The sequence below is a fragment of the Drosophila albomicans genome, chromosome 2L, assembly GCF_009650485.2.
Source record: "Drosophila albomicans strain 15112-1751.03 chromosome 2L, ASM965048v2, whole genome shotgun sequence".
Lineage (NCBI taxonomy): Eukaryota > Metazoa > Arthropoda > Insecta > Diptera > Drosophilidae > Drosophila > Drosophila albomicans.
This window is the reverse complement of record NC_047628.2, coordinates 12,740,266-12,757,849: the sequence shown is the minus strand read 5'-3', so window position 1 is coordinate 12,757,849 and position 17,584 is coordinate 12,740,266. Positions and strand designations below refer to the sequence as shown.

At 38.8% G+C, this 17,584-nt stretch overlaps 3 protein-coding genes across 4 annotated transcripts; 2 read left to right on the top strand and 1 right to left on the bottom strand.

Annotated features, from left to right (window-relative positions):
* Positions 1-9,137: 9,137 nt before the first annotated feature.
* Positions 9,138-9,663, bottom strand: LOC117564763 (uncharacterized). The gene is made up of 2 exons (XM_034243661.2): positions 9,573-9,663; positions 9,138-9,460 (listed from the first exon to the last, which is right to left on the bottom strand). Exons 1-2 carry the CDS (start codon positions 9,580-9,582, stop codon positions 9,195-9,197), a joined length of 276 nt encoding a protein of 91 aa, XP_034099552.2. The 5' UTR covers positions 9,583-9,663; the 3' UTR covers positions 9,138-9,194.
* A 780-nt stretch (positions 9,664-10,443) lies between these two features.
* On the top strand, positions 10,444-13,096 carry LOC117565388 (uncharacterized). Its single transcript, XM_034244468.2, has one exon. It carries the CDS (start codon positions 10,548-10,550, stop codon positions 12,915-12,917), a length of 2,370 nt encoding a protein of 789 aa, XP_034100359.2. The 5' UTR covers positions 10,444-10,547; the 3' UTR covers positions 12,918-13,096.
* Positions 13,097-15,102: 2,006 nt separating this feature from the next.
* LOC117564603 (uncharacterized) lies at positions 15,103-16,755 on the top strand. Of its 2 annotated transcripts, XM_034243459.2 has the most exons (3): positions 15,103-15,271; positions 15,348-16,102; positions 16,158-16,755. In XM_034243459.2, exons 2-3 carry the CDS (start codon positions 15,640-15,642, stop codon positions 16,664-16,666), a joined length of 972 nt encoding a protein of 323 aa, XP_034099350.1. In that variant the 5' UTR covers positions 15,103-15,271; positions 15,348-15,639; the 3' UTR covers positions 16,667-16,755. The 2 variants fall into 2 exon arrangements, with proteins under 2 accessions (XP_034099350.1, XP_051858744.1); XM_052002784.1 differs by having other exon boundaries at positions 15,103-16,102.
* Positions 16,756-17,584: the final 829 nt, after the last annotated feature.

Genomic DNA, 17,584 nt, shown 5'->3' with positions numbered 1-17,584 from the left:
GAGTGAACGGCTGGCTACAATCCGCGTCAAAGCTAGATTTTTCAATCTTAGCATAATTTGCGCGCACGCCCCGACGGAGGAGAAGGACGATGCTGCTAAGGATGCATTCTACGCGAGACTCGAGGACACATACGACCGCTGCCCAAACCACGACGTGAAGATCATCCTCGGAGACTTCAACGCAAAGGTTGGGCGCGAACGCATCTTTGACCGCACCGTCGGTCAATTCAGCCTTCACGAGACCACCTCGAACAACGGTTTCAGGCTGATTGACTTCGCCGCGGCGCGAAACATGGTAGTGAGTAGCACCAGATTTCAGCACCTCGACATCCACAAGGCCACATGGCTGTCCCCTGATCAAAAAACGCGCAACCAGATTGATCATGTTGTGATAGACGGAAGGCATGCCTCAAGCGTGATGGACGTGCGTACGTTTCGTGGAGTCAACATAGACTCGGACCACTATCTTGTCGCAGCCAAGGTACGCATGCGGCTATGCCGAGCGAAAAACGTACGCCCCATCACGCAAAGAAAGCTTGACGTCACTAGGCTGCGATCACAACGGACAGCAAAAGCCTACTCCACTCACCTCTCGGAACTGCTCCACCAACCAACCCCTCTTCCTGTTGACGCCGGCGGACTCTGGGCGCACATATCCCACTCCATGCGAGCTGCCGCTGAAACAGCCATTGGGTTCAAGCGCCCACCCACACGGAACCAATGGTATGACGAGGAGTGTCGCGTCGCAGCTGCGGCAAAAAACGCCGCCTACAGAAGAACGCTGCAGTCTGGCGCAACGCGAGCTACGTGTGAACGTTACAGGGAGAAAAGGAAGGAAGAGAGGCGCCTTTTTAGACGGAAAAAACGGGAGAAAGAAAAGCGAGAGTGCGAGGAACTCGAGGTGTTGCAGGACAGAAATGATGCTCGAAAATTTTACCAACAAGTCAACCGTCTGACACATGGTTTCAAGACCGGAGCATCTAACTGTCGAGATGAAAACGGGAATCTGGTTACAGATACGCAGTGCACGCTGAGGTTATGGAGGGCGCATTTCTCCAAGCTGCTAGCAGGCGATGACGGCACCAATCCCGCCATTGGAGGAAGACGCCCGATACCACCAATCGACGACAATGTGGATATACCACTACCTAGCCATGACGAGGTCCGAGTTGCTATTATGCGACTCAAAAACAACAAAGCAGCCGGTGCTGATGGACTGCCTGCAGAGTTGTTTAAGGCCGGCGGCGAAGAGCTGGTAAGGTGCATGCATCAGCTCTTCTGCGAAATATGGCTAGAAGAAAGCATGCCCAACGATTGGAATCTCAGCGTCCTTTGTCCTGTGCTGAAGAAAGGCGACCCGACGATATGCACCAACTACCGGGGAATTAGCCTGATTGCCATCTCATATAAGGTCCTATCGAGCGTAATATGTGAACGACTGAAGCCGTATACCAGCACACTGATCGGACCTTATCAGTGCGGCTTCAGACCTGGCAAATCCACCATAGACCAGATCTTCACATTGCGCCAAATCCTGGAGAAAACCCTCGACAATGGAATTGACACACACCATCTCTTTGTCGATTACAAAGCTGCATTCGATAGTCCGACACGAGAACGCCTATATGCCACCATGTCTGAGTTCGGTATTCCTGCAAAGCTGATACGTCTTTGCAGGATGACATTGAGCAGCACCATCAGCTCTGTCAAGGTAGGAACGAACCTCTCCGAACCTTTCAATACCGTTCGAGGTTTCAGACAAGGCGACCCCCTGTCGTGCAACCTCTTCAACTTTGTGATGGAAGGGGACTTGCGGAAAGCCGGTGTGCATCGAGCTGGCACTATTTTTTATAAAAGTGTCCAGCTCCTTGCCTACGCTGATGATATTGACATCATTGGCCGCAGCAAGCGTGATGTCACTGCTGCATTTTCCGCTATCGAAAAAGAGTCAGCAAAAGTGGGTTTGGCGGTAAACGAGGGCAAGACGAAGTATATACTGTCTACAAGCAGGGAGGCGCGGCGTCTAGACTCCCAGGTGGTAGCAGACAACTATACGTTCGAAGTGGTCAAGGAGTTCACATACCTTGGCACTGCCATTAACACAAAAAATGACGTCAGCCTGGAGATCAAGCGAAGAATCACACTTGCCAATAGGTGCTACTTTGGTCTGAGTAGGCAAATGTGCAATAGGGACCTCTCTCGCCGAACAAAATTAGCACTCTACAAGACACTCATCCTACCCGTGCTCTTATATGGTGCTGAAGCATGGGTAGTGTCAATGACAGATGCAGCAGCGCTTGGTGTTCGAGAGGAAAATTCTTCGCAAGATCTTCGGTCCCGTTCGAATTGGGGACGACTTTCGCACTCGGATGAACCACGAGCTGTACGAGTTGTACGACGACGTGGACGTGGTCCGGCGCATCACGATACAACGTCTGCGCTGGCTCGGCCACGTTGTGCGTATGGATGAAGAATCTCCAGCTCAGAAGGTATTCGAAGCGAGAGTCGACTACGGGCGACGACGAAGGGGACGACCAAATCTTCGATGGAAGGACCAAGTAGAGCAGGACCTTAATCTGCTAGGAGTTTCTAATTGGAGGAGGCGTGCGAAGAGCAGAGGCGCCTGGAGGGAGACGCTGAGGTCGGCCAAAACCCGAAATGGGTTGTAGTGCCACCTAATAATAATAATCCCGCTGCGATTCTTATTTATAATCTGTTTAAGGAATTCAGTAACCTTAATCACACGTGCCCTTATGTGGTAAGCTTTATTTTATTACCTTGACTATTAGGAATATACTTTCTAACTTTATGTTTTTGAAGGGACACCAAATAATTGATGGATTTTATCTACGACCTGAGCTCTTGTTATATCCAATTCCTACTGGTCAATATTTGTTGGCTTTGACTTGGCTATTTGACACGAGAAAACAATTTATTACGAATGCTTATTTTGAATTTACAGAAGACTTGTGAAATCAGTATTTTCCAACTAATAAAGAATATAGAATTTACATTTTTTTCTTAATTAGAATAAAAATTTTGAATAGCTTTTTAATATTCAAGGAAAACATCGTAAGGGTTGACAAAACAAGTGAAAAAGTTACACTCGAGTGTGCTCGACTGTGAAATACCTGCTACTCATTTTGAATAAAGCAAATAATATTCTTAAATCATGCCAAATTAGTATATTGAAAAATACTAAAATATTCCAATGGCTAGATTTGGTATATTGATATAGTAATCGTATATTCAAAATATATCATGAAGTACAATTTTTATATGATCGCAACCAAACTTTCAGGAATCGACAATAATGTAGTTGTTATTGTATGTACCAAAAATCCGTAATAGCTTTAAGATTAGGTTTGTTTTGCGCGATTTGCGGGGGGCGGAAGTGGACATGGTAAAAATTTGAAATAAACTTTATTACAATACGACTTTTTACACATATTTTGGTTGACCGAATTTAACCCACCATTTCATATATATTCAAAGTAGATTCTACTTTATATTATATTTTATTAATGTGTTTTTGAGTGACTGATTTTTACTGATAAGACGATAGATTTTTTGTACTAACTTTTTATTATAATGTAGCATTAAATGCTTTAAAAGTTCAGTTTGAATACGACAGTATGCGAAAGAAATTCATTAGTTTTGGAATCTTGGTTTGGATAACACTGAATCTGAGTTGCAATGTGAGTCTTTAATAATATTTGATATTAGAGTTCGTGAAAAATTATATTTTTCTTAACAGGATGCGGTCGTATTTAAGTTTACGAATGCAGTTTGCGAGAGCTACAACAAGTCGTGGATAGTCATAAATCATTGTCGACTGCATGCAATCAGCCGGAATAAGACAGTTTTTAATTTTAATGGAACGGTTCTGTATCCGTGTAACGATATCTTTATTGAGGGTCAAATTTTCAAGAAAGCAAACGGTTATAAACCATGGCTTTTTAAAACGACTGTAGATGCTTGTCGATTCGTCAAGAAATCGTATATTCCCGTTGCTATTTTGGTTTACAACCTGTTTAAGGAGTTCTCTAATGTTAATCACACGTGTCCTTATGTGGTAAGTTTTATTTACTATATATTCTATAAGTTTGTGTAAATTTTCTTGAAGGGTGACCAGATATTAGAAGGATTTTATCTACGTCTTGAGTTATTGGGTCTGACACTACCGACTGGTGATTATTTATTGGCAATGACTTGGTTATTTAATAAGAAAAAAAATTTATTACAAATATCTATTTTGCGTTCAAAGAAGATTTGTGAATTGTAATTTTGAAATTTTCATTTTTATTGTTATAGAATATATGTTGTTTTTCTTATCCAACATAGATAGTTTCACAGTATGTCAGTATATATGAATGTATCTGAAGGTACCTTTTAAGCATATAATTATTAAAACTTTATGTAATTTTCTGAATTCAGAGAAATTTCCTTGGTTCTTATTCTTATTGTATCCACAAAATTAGTATTTCATTTATTTTTTGTAGTGCAATACAATGGGTAAAACATTTTCCACTCGATGTAGCATCCTCAATTACCGTTCCACAATTAACATGTCAAAAATAACATATGTAATCAACCGTATATGAGGTGAAAAACTGTCCCATTAACTTCCTACCTTATTTTATATATATATATAAATATATATATATATACAAGAGAGTAGAGAAAGATGAAGTACACAAATACCAACTGAATTTTTAAAAATTCAACATCTTTAATATATATATATATATATATATATATATAATATATATATTAAAGATGTTGAATATATTCAAAAAGAATTTTTAAAAATTCAGTTGGTATTTGTGTACTTCATCTTTCTCTACATTCATAAATTTAATACTTATTAAAAACATGAGTTTTTGGTTGGTTGATTTCAAATCGTTTTGTTTATTGCACCAACTATATTTTTAATGGATCATTTAAAAGATTTATACGTATACACATGAACATGACTAAAATTATTATATTATTATTGGACAACTTTCAAGTAGATTTGCAATGAAAGTTAGAGTTAATGCATTGCCGTATGTGGATATATATAATATATTATATTAGTCGCATTCAAGTTAACAAATGTGGCTTGTCATAGCTAGATACCACAATTAAGGAGAACAAACTGTTCTAAGCCATAGGCTTTTATACTTCCCATAGGGTATTATATGATAACTCTGTGCCGACAGGAAATGTATGCATCTCCGGACCTATAAAGTCTATATATTCTTGATCAGCAACAACAGTCGAGTCGATCTAGCCATGTCCGTCTGTCCGTCTGTCTGTCTGTCTGCCCGTCTGTCCATATGAAACACTAGATCTCAGAGACTATAAGAGATAGAGCTTTAATTTTTTTTCGACACCAATAGTTATGTTTGCACGCAGATCAAGTTTGTTTCAAATTTTTGCCACGCCCCCTTCTGCCCCCGCAAATCAACAAAAATCGAATACCAAGCGTAATTTTAAAGCTAGAGTCGCGAGTTTTGGTGAATACAATAAAAACTATAGTTATTAAAATTATTGAAAAATTGGTTGTGATCAGATAAAAATTGAAGTTCTTAAAGAAATACTTTTGTACGGGCAAAAACGCCTACTTACTAGGGGTCTTAGTTACTTTGGCTAAAAGCTGGTGTATTGTGCCGTCTGTGGAATATTTTGATTGTGGTACTATATCGATGTACAAAATATACAGTTTGGCATATTTTTAGTATTTTGCAGTATTTTTCGGTATATTTTGAGAATTTATTGTTTTTATTCAAAATGGGTAGCGGGTATCTCACAGTCTCGACTGTAGCATTCTTTCATGTTAGGTCTGTCACTGCCAAGTGGCAATTATTTGTTGGTTTTTATTTGGATGTTCGGTAAGTCAAAACATTTAATTTTACGGAATGTTTATGAATTTAATCCGCTCTTTAATTTTTTGTAGACTCTTCACAAATTTGCAGATAATAATAAAAATTTGTTTAACAAATTAATATTTTGTGTATAAATTATTTCTTATAGTAGGAATATCTGATATCCGAGCATTGATTATTGTCGTTGTCATCATTTATATAGACATAGCATATAATCTAACTAATCACACTAACATATAATTCTAAAGAACTGTAACTTTCTTGGCTAGCTTAACAATGAAATGGCAATTCTGTTTTGGTAATAATCATTAAAAATCTTTATTCATGTGACGTTCAGTTGTATTCTCTAGCAAACTGGCTCCCACTCCCAGACAGTCCAGTTGACGCATGTCTTGGAAGATTCAACGTATCCTGTACCAAGGCCACATGCCTCACGAAGAACCGTTGAGCCGTCGCACTCGAAGTAATGAGTAGGATCCCAGTTGTTGCGATATGGAGTGCCAGCAGCATCGCCGAGAAGAGATGCGCAGTCTGGAATACCTTCGGCATCGGGATCGCACTCAGCTGTAACATAAACGGCTGCGATGAGCATGGCCAGGCTGATAAGAATGATTGCTGCAAGTAAAAAATCAGAGAAAGAATAAGATAATCAATCAACAATCAAGAAGTGTGTTGTTGGTATTCCCAAATTGTTGGCACAAATGCGAGTATTGCGTATTTTGCACTCACCGGCTTTCATGTTTGCTTAGAATCAGAGAAGTGAATGCTACTGAATGTGCTTCTGCCAGCCAAATGGCGAGCCTTATATACTCGACTGTGCCGTCTGATATCGGTAATACTATTTCTTTAATTATATACTAACTTATCTTGCATGTCATGTTCATGTTCTTTGCTGACGCTTTTGTTGTTGTTTTTATTGATGTAGGTTTCGTTGTTGCTTTTGCTGTTGTTGTTGTTACTTTTGTTCTTGCATTGATAATTTTTATTTTACCAATAATATCTAAGACTTAAGTCTTCTTAAATTGCAATCTAGTTTTTAATATTTTGCTTATATGAAAACATTGTTGTGATATTTTCATTAAATGCAGCTTTGATTATCATCTACTTGATAAATACTAACATTATGAACAATTGTTCCATATTTTAGAAAATGTAATTAGTAAAATTATTAATTATATAATTACAAAAATTATATAGTCAATTTAATAATGTTAAATGTGTTTTTGATTGGCTATATTCATATAAATTAGATTGCTAGCTGTATAAGTTTAATTTGAAGTCTACACATTAATATACCATATTGCATTATTTAAAAGTTTAGTTTAGAAAAGAGCAGAATGCAAAGAAGACGCATTTCATATGTGATATTTTTGTTTTTGGTAATCCATAAGCTGATTTTCAATGTAAGTACATATATGAATATATAACGTATACGCTGTATTTTCGTTCTTTTCTTATTGAACAGGATGCAGTCGTATTTAAGATGACAAATGTAGTTTGTGAAAGCTACAACAAGTCATTTGTAGTCATAAATAAATGTCGACTGCATGCAATTAGTCGCAATAAAATAATTTTCAATTTCAATGGTACGATTCTGCATCCGTGTAGCGATATTATCATTAATATGCAAATATTCAAAAGAGCTAACGGTTATAAGCCGTGGCTTTATAACTTCAATATTGTCGCCTGCCGATTCTTAAAGAAAATGTATAATCCCGCTATGATTCTTATTTATAATCTGTTTAAGGAATTCAGTAACCTTAATCACACGTGCCCTTATGTGGTAAGTTTTAGATATAAGTTCTTGAATATATTCTTGTAAGCCATTTTGTTTTTATAGGGTGATCAGATAATAGAAGGATTTTATCTACGAGCTGACTTATTAGGTCTGATAATTCCAACTGGTGATTATTTATTAAACATTACATGGATATTTGATAAGAAAAAAAACTTTATTACCAACGTTTATTATGTCTTTGAAGAAGATTTGTGAATTGAATATTTTTAATTTTAAGTCTGGGGTCCTCAATTACCGATCCACAATAAATATTTCCAAAAATTTAATTTACTATTCATGAGGTAAAAAATATAAATTTCTTAATTTCTTAAAATTTTATTGGTTTTTATATGTATTATATGAATTCAACTTTTTAAAATATTTGTTATCAAGAAAAATTAGTTTAAGCTTAGCTAATACTAACTTGTATGTGATAAGGAACAGCAACTGCATATCGCATATTATAAATATAATAATATTTCGTTGTACCAAATATAGCGATGGATATATTGTAGTTTTTTGTTGGTATGTTAATTTGGTAAAGCTTAAGAATCAAAATAAAATATTTATCAACTATGTATTATTTAAGTTGTTGCTATATCCGCTAAACATAGGGTAGAAGGGTATTATAACTTTGTGCTGACAGGAAATGTATGTAACAGGTGGAAGAAGGCATCTTCGACCCTATAAAGTTTGTATATTCTTGATCAGCGTCAACAGCCGAGACGTCCGTCATGTCCGTCTGTCCGTATGAAAACCTATGTAGATCTTAGTGACTATAAGAGATAATGCTATAATTTTTTTCGATAGCATTTGTTAAATTTGGACGCAGATCAAGTTTGTTTCAAAATTTTGTCACGCATATTTCTGCACCCGCAAATTAACAAAAATCGAAAAACTAGCATCATTTCAAAACTAGAGTAACGATTTTACGATATAATAATAACCACGATTTAATAATAACAATAGTATTTTAGATTCCTGAGATCAGATAAAAACTGTAGAAGTTATTTGTGAAATACATTTGTATGGGCAATAATGTCTCTTAGTATGGGTCTTAGTTGCTGTGGGTGACAATCCGGTATATTTCGCATTCTATGGTATATTTGAAAATAATACAAAATAAATATACCAAATGTAGCCTTTGGCATATTTTCTTAAAAGTATTTTTGCGGTATATTAATTTGGTATATTTTAAGAATAATATCGCACTGTTTTGCTTTATTTTTTTTTTTGGCTTTTATTTGGATGTTCATTAAGCAAAAATATTTACATTTACGGAGGATTTGTGATAATAATAATAATAAAAATTTGTTTAACAAATTAATATTTTGTGTTTAAATTATTTCCTGTAGTAGGAATATCTGATATCCGAGCATAGTTAATTGTCGTTGTCATCATTTATATAGACATAGCATTTATGGAGCACTAACATATATTCTTAAGGAACTGTAATTTTCTTGCCTAGCTTAACAATGAAATTTAACACATTTGTTTTGGTAATAATCATTAAAAATCTTTATTCATGTGACGTTCAGTTGTATTCTCTAGCAAACTGGCTCCCACTCCCACACAGTCCAGTTGACGCATGTCTTGGAAGATTCAATGTATCCTGTACCAAGGCCACATGCCTCACGAACAACCGTTGAGCCGTCGCACTCGAAGTAATGAGTAGGATCCCAGTTGTTGCGATATGTAGTGCCAGCGGCATCGCTGAGCTCTGCGCAGTCTGGAATACCTTCGGCATCGGGATCGCACTCAGCTGTAACATAAACGGCTGCGATGAGCATGGCCAGGCTGATAAGAATGATTGCTGCAAGTAAAAAATCAGAGAAAGAATGATAATCAATCAACAATCAAGAAGTGTGTTGTTGGTATTCCCAAATTGTTGGCACAAATGCAAGTATTTCGTATTTTGCACTCACCGGCTTTCATGTTTGCTTAGAATCAGAGAAGTGAATGCTACTGAATGTGCTTCTGCCAGCCAAATGGCGAGCCTTATATACTCGACTGTGCCGTCTGATATCGGTAATACTATTTCTTTAATTATATACCAACTTATCTTGCCATGTCATGTTCATGTTCTTTGCTGACGCTTTTGTTGTTGTTTTTGACAATGTAGCTCTCGTTGTTGTTTTTGCTGTTGTTGTTGTTACTTTTGTTCTTGCATTGATAATTTCTATTTTGGCCGGAACATGAAAACGTTTTTCAATAATCTTGCCGAGGTCTTAAATCAGACCTACTATCTTGACAGTATTATTTGCTCCTTAATTAGTTGATTAGTTAATCCAAATTGTGCTGGGCTCAATGAGATCATAAATAAACAAACGCTTTAGGGGGATGTACATTCATGAAATAAAAGGATATTAATACCACGAAGTATTTTATATCCAGTAACCCTAGAAAAACTAGGGTAATTAGTTTTAGTTGTGCTTTATAGAAATAAGCTCTTTAATATCTAAGACAAGACTGTTTCATGTCTATTATTTTTATTGGGAAATGGACAACATCTAATTTTAAAAAGAAAAAAATGCATACTTTAAATTTTTAGAAGGGTTTTTCAAGTTCGCCTTAAATTTATGAATTTAAGTGAAATATCAATAAGAAATTGATTAAGGAAGAGAAGTTAGTTAGTACAATATAATATAATATAATAATGTACAATATATATATAAGCATAACATAGAAAAAATAAATGGAACCTCAAATAATAAGCATCTTTAAGAAAAGTTAAAGAAAGTAAGAAAGAAGAGGGATAAAAAGAATCGTTAAAAAGAATTGATTTGAATTTGGAATCATCCCAAGTAGGTGACAAAATTTTGAAGTGAAAAATTTGAGAACAAATAGTAGGTATTTGAAGTGTGTTGTAAACAGATAACAAGTAGATGCAATAGATTACAATGGTGGCGTCCGAGTACAGTGCCTTTGTAATACTGGAGAGGTCGTTGCGTTGGCTGCGCGGCATGTCGGTTACGCAGATACTTGGTTGTAACAATTTGTTACATGCGTTACGTGACGACATTGAACAGGGGTCGACATATCGCGTTCGTGAGTGCCTCGCACTGTTGGGTTTGAAGCCGCTGCTTACTGCCAAACAGATTAAGGCCACCATGTCGCTGAGCCAGGAAAGCGATCTGGCTTTTCTCTGGTTTATCTGGGAAGCCTTCTACAAGACGTCGCATGATCTGAGCAATGAACGAGACGAATACTCCACCAATGAGCAGTTAATACTCTCGGCTATTGCCCATCTGGATATGAAGACCACGTTGCGGGCCCTCGACCAGATACTGCCAACGGCGGAGTATTCGAAAAAGTACCAGGAAATACAGCGTGCCAAGGACATGAAGGAAGCCAAGCGGAAGAGGTGGTTGCGACGTCGAACACCGCCGCCATTTGTGGTCGACAAGGGTATGTCATTTGTGGAGCGCGATCAAATGCTAAAGAAGGCACGAAAACGAGGCAAAACAGTGCGGACCAAAGAAAAAGCTGCGGATGATAAAACCTTGCCGTATTTGATACCACAACTGCGACCCAAACCGTATGTGCCCATGGCAATGATGTCTACGCCCAGGGATCGTCAGGTTATCTTTCCGCGTTACAATGACTACAACGATAAGCTGCATCGCATTCCCAATGAATCGCGCTGGTTCGCCACGTACGAATTGTCGCCAGTGAAACGCATTATTAAGCACTGCCTGTCGGCTGCATTAGATCCACTCTTCAGAAGAAGTCGCGTGCCGCTGGAGCGTTCCACTTGCAATGTGCATCGCATGCTGGAGTTTTCAACAGCCCGCAAGCAGCAGGAACTCACCATCGAGACGGCAAAGCGTTGCCTTGATTTGCTCAGCGGCAATAAAGACGAGAAACGGCGACGGCGCATCATCTGCCACCTGGAGCATGATGTACAAGCGGCGACCGATAAACTGCGTCAGGAGGCACGTACTCAGCTGGCGCAGCTGCAACGTCTCATCGGCGGCCCGTGCAGTGTTGGTGCCGGTTGCGCCATGTGCGGCAAGCTGGGCTTTGAGCTGGACTTTAAGGGTCGACCACAGCGGAAGCCTGACTTTTCATTTCTGCTGGACATAGACTTTACGGTCAGCGAGCCACCGCCCGACGTCAAGGACAAGGACGAACCGGTGAGGGTGCTGCAAATGGGCACCGAGAACCTGCTGCGTCTGATCACGCCCGACACTGTGCGCAGTCTGCGCAATACTTTGGGCTCGAATGTCTATTGTGGTCAGGGGCTCAAGTACAAGGGTTCGGATCGCTGTCCACCCATCGAGGGTCTCATCAAGGTACTGAATAGTAAGGGCAAGTTGGAGAAGGTTGTGTTGCCGCGACTTGATGTGGACCGTTGTCAGCTGGCAGCAGCTCGTGAGACATCAGATGCTTCGGTGGATAGGTTTTGCTCCAGGCGAACCATGAAGAATGGTGTGCTGCAGTGGGATTACTTTAAGATCTATAAGCCGCCGGAGGCATCGCAATCGCAGACGCAGGCGGGTGAGCAGCTCGATGCCAGCGCGATCATTAGAAGCTATTGCATTGCGGCACTCAAGAAGGCAATGGAGGAGACAAAAGTAGAAATTGCAACTACAATTGAGCAGCAACAGGATGGGGTTAAGGATTGCGATGAAAGATCCTCACGTCTATGCGCTGGTATGGATTGCAGTTCATCGGGAAAAGTGAGCGTAGGGAATTGTGACAAGTCGCCGGCTGATGGATTCAAACATGTGCAGTCCATTGATCCCGACGATGTGGTAATGCTAGTGAAACTACTGAAAATTGCTATCGATATACTCCGAAAAGATCCGCAGTATGTGCTCGCCACCTTGCCCAATGCCCACATGATGCCCATTCTGGTCGATTGGGTGGCAGCTCGTTATGGCAAGACCTATAACTATCGCCAGTTAGAGAATATGGCCAAAAGCATGGATATTATCAACAATGATCTGACTGCGAAAATGCAAGTACCACTTCCAAATATGTCGGTCATCAAGAAGTGCAAAACCATCGAGTCGTATGATAAATACCTGCACTCTCTCTGCCACATGCGACGATTGCAGAGTGAATACCACAGCACACTCAATAAGGCAGCGCTGGATGCGTCACGTCTCATCTGGATGGCCATGCATGGCTATTCCAATCTGGAGGGCTCCATTACGGACACCTTTTTTGCCTATTTGCCGGCCAAAGAGGCTGACTTTGTGCGACATCGCCTTTGGGATCCGAATAGTTATCGCAATATGGTTGCCTTTCGCAGTAGCAGGTGAACTTTGCTTGCCGTGGAGAGTGAATCATTTAATGGTAATGGTAATGAATCCATTAAATGATCCACTAACCACTGCAGGCTCAGTTCACATACTATATTCGAAAAAAGAGTAAAAGAATTTAACTGTCATATTAAATAACGAATTTCATCTCTATTGGAAAATATATTTGTTCATACAACCATGGAAATTTATTATATTTTTATTTATTTATTTTTCAAAGAGTGCAAAATTAGAGTTAAATTTTTTAGCTTTCTCTAAGCAATGAAATGGAGGCCTAAATGTAAATTACATTTTTTTATTGGAAAATTGAATTAAATTGTGATATTAATTGAAATAGGATTAAATCTCAAAAATTATAGAATTAAATTTAAGGACTGTATAAAAGTCACCATTAACTTTCTTTTCTTAGAAAGACAAATATTTTCTTAATATGTGTCATTTTATTTCAACAAATTCCAAATTATTGGTTTGGACTTTATTTAAAATATAAATTACTTAAAATTGATAATTAAATAAATTACTTAAAAATATTTAAAACAACTGTAAAGAAAGAATAAAGTATTAGTATACAACTAATAACTTTCAAAAATTATAATTACAATTTTTTTTTAAAATAATATAATTTGAAAGAATCTTTACAATAATATTCAGAGCGCTGCATTTACTGTCTTTCCTATATGTTCTTCAAATGTATTTTTTTGCTCACATTCAGAGTCGACACAACAAAGCAACTTTGGAATTAAAAATTTTTAGGCAAAAATAATTTAAGTTCTTGCCGTTATCCGAGAGAAAGTGTAGAATAAAAAGAGTAGTAAAGCTAAAATTTAAATACATCTGAAAATAACTATTAAATTCGAAGTTTTAAATCTAACGACTACTATAAAATATCAAATTGTAATCAAGCATTTTAAAATCCAATTTTAAATTTAGTTAAAAATACTATAAATTTAAAGAGATATAAATTTAACGACGTGTTAAAAGTAATATTTCTTATGCACGCAATTAAAATTCTCTTAATTTTGTGACTTCCACAACAAAAGAAGATTAACATACCATACCATACCATGCGTAAGATCAAAGTACAGCCTAAGCGATATGTGAACTCATTTGTATTTTTTTGCGTACATAAACTACTTAATGATCGTACATGATCATTAATCATCGTCATTTCTCACGCATGCGCTCTCGGCGCGTCACCTTTCAAATTAATCAATCTATTGTCATCTGCGATAAGGTTTGCCAAAAATTGTTTCATTTCCCTGAAACTCTCACCATGTATCGCACTCTGATAGTGCGCTTCGTCGAAATGCCATATAAATTCTGAAAACACTGATAGTCCCGGTTCGTGCCATGTTTGTGATAACGTCAACACGGCAAACGTCAAGACTCAAACAGTAGGCGGCAGCGGCAGCATATGGCAGCAGACTGCGGGCTACCGAATCACACAATTTGGAGGTGTGTGCCAAGATTGCTAACTGTGGAATTGGCAAGAGACAATAGCGAGTGCCAAATAGCAAATGGCAGCGCGTGCAAGGTCAACAGATTTTGCATTTTCATTGCTAAAAATAGGCAAACGAATTTCTAACAAATTGCCAATTTTTTCGTCAGTATTACTTTTCACCTTCGCCGACGCGACGGTTGCTATCTTTGCTTTTAGTGAGTGCAACGAAGACGAACGGCGTTAATTTCTTAACTATTTTTAAAAAGGCAAAACAATTTTGAACATGTTGCGAGGGCGGTTTGATAATTTGTTAGCACTGACTAGTAAAGTTAACAGTCATTATAAACATGTATAATAGTGTTGAAAAATAAAAATAATAATATTGCAAGTAAGATATCTACAGTCGACTGTGAGATACTCACGTCTGTAAATAAAACCATATTCGAAAAATATACCACAAAAAATACTTGAATATACCGAAGGTTATGTTTGGTATGTCGATATTGTACTACATTTAAAATATACCAAATAGAGTACAAAAAATATAAGATTGTTAACCAAAGAAACCAAGACCCGTCTGTATTTGGCGTTCTTTGACATATGAAAGTATTTCTTAAGTAACTTCAACCATTTTTGTAATCGCAACCATTACGTTTGCTTTTTGATTTTGTATATTAATAATAAAAATAAAAGCTAATATTAATATAATGTGTGTGTTTTTGCTAAAAAAAAAATTATCACTTTTTACAGCTTTACATTGTCAATCTGTCAGAATAAATAGCTTAGGTATTTTTAAATTTGTTATGATATCTATCTCTGCCTCTTCTCATTCCATTGCTAAACATGTTGTCAACTCGTGCCAGCAATCGTGTCACGAGATCACTCGCTAGATAAGGCGCGGCTGTTACAAAAGGTATTTATTTACGATTTGCATTTTATTTCATTAACCATTTGACGTCAAATTGGCAACTACACGCGTGCTGGCCAAGTTAATGGAACCTGTGTGGAAAAGTGAAACCACCAACCTGAACCCCCTTTAGATGTTTGCTCCAAGCGCAAGCAACTTGCGCCGCCGTCTGGCGAAAGAACTTGGCATTTGGCGACACTAATTGCTTCAGTGGTTTGCAGCGAGTGTCGCCTCCTCTATGTATAGAGAGACAGGCAGGTAGGCAGCGATGCGTCTCCACTGGAGTCGCGTACTCGACGACAAAAAGACGCTTACAATTTCAGGCTTAAATTGCCAAAGCGCAATTTGTCGCCAGTACACACGAATCCCCTCGAATGTTGCAACAATACACAACATTGGGGGTGCCATGTTTTATAAAGTCGATGACATCGCTTGAAGCGAACTTAGTCGCAATGTTCGGATTCAAACGTCAACTACTCGCATCGCGAAGCCTTTGGCTACTCCTTTTGTTCGGTGTGCCGTCGAGTTGGACACAAAACTCCAGCAGTACAGTGGTGTGGGAGCCAAGCAATGGCAACACTGGCAATGGGAATACCAATAAACGTGAGGTGGACTATGCTGGCACTAATATAGCCAAAAGTTACGATCCGCCGCCGGAGTTTTATAGGGGACCAGGCTCAACAGGCAGCTCTGGGTCGGGCAGCTACGTTGGCTCCACAGGCATTGGCAGTGTGAGTGGAGGTGGTGGACAGCAGCTGGGCAGCGTGGGTGAGAGTCTCAGTGATGCATACAACAAGTGGCGCAATTCAGCTGGTGTCCAGCAGCGCATTAGCGTGGGTAAGTTACTTAATATATGGTGAATACTGCAGACACTTAAAACTCTTGTCGCTAGGTCATTATGGAGGCGGAGCAGGTGGTGGTATTGCATCGCATGTGCCCAGCACTCATGGACCTGTCAGCTACGCCTACGAAGGACATCCATATGAGTACGCAGGCGGCGTTGGAGGAGGAGGCGGCAGCCATCATGGCGGTGGCGGAGGAGGCTACTATGGAAGCAGCAGCGCCGAAGCTGGCATACCATTCGATGTGTATGGCTCTCGACCCAGTCATGTGTCACATCATTCGCACTATGGTAGCACTGGAGGCGAGTACGCTTATCTGGAGCCACATGATCTGGCTTCCCACAAGGGACCTCCAGAGTTGTCACAAAAAGCGCTGCTTGCCAAGAGTTTCCTCATTCCCTTGGCTAGTGCCGCAGTGCTTGGTATAGCTGCTGCCTTGGTCAGTAATCCACTGTTGCTCCAGCTGGGCACAGTCTCGGGAGTTGGTGGAGGATTGGGTCCCGTAGTTGGTAAACGCAAAAGACGTTCACTGCGACGCGCGTATGCTGCTCATAATTAGCAATTACAAACATTTCCACTTCATTCATATAAATACTTAATTGGAATGCTTACCAAATAAAATAAACGTCGTCACAACTCTTCAAAATGATGCCCATTATATTTAGCATGCAACACAACAATTTTGAAATGTCTACGTCGCGCCAATTAAGTGCTGCTTCTTCTTTCGTGCGCAGAAAGAAACGATAAGTGTAAGTGACGTAAGTTATCGATTGCACACGCGACTGTCAATGCTAACAGATGCTGTGAACTAACAGATTCTGTTAACAGCATGGAGTCCTGTTAGATTTAAAATGGTCGTTAAATTTGAATGAAATAGGCAAGATTGTGTAATTGCAATTAAAATTAAATTTGCTTTATAGAAAAGGAATTAGAATATTATGTTGAGTAATGTATAATTTAGCTAAATATCGCAAATATTCGGAAAACTCATGATTTGCGGTAACCTAACTACTTACTTATTATATGTGTCAAGATCAAACATTAACCAACTCTTTAAGTGAACTTAGTGAACCACACGCTCGAAAGCCACAACTCATTTAGTGCCCAGACAGATACATACTTCTTCACGAGGCGGAGCACAAAAAAAAGCAACAAATACAGTGGAGGCGAGAGAACGCGAAAAGAAACCATAAGTACAATAATTGAAGAAAATGTCAGCTACACACGATGGTACGTGACTTAATAATGCCCCTTGTGTGCCATTATAACGGTCTCAACGTGTTGCTCTCTTCTGCAGCTTGTTCCGCACCAATGGCAAGTTTTCTCGTCAATGACCATTTCATACCATTTAGTTTATGACTTGTATCCGCAGACACAAAAGTTGACACCACTTTTTGCTCTCAACTATGCAGTTTTAATTGCTAACATGCCGACGAATTATTAGGGGAACTGTCTAGAATTGACGGAGCTCAAGCCA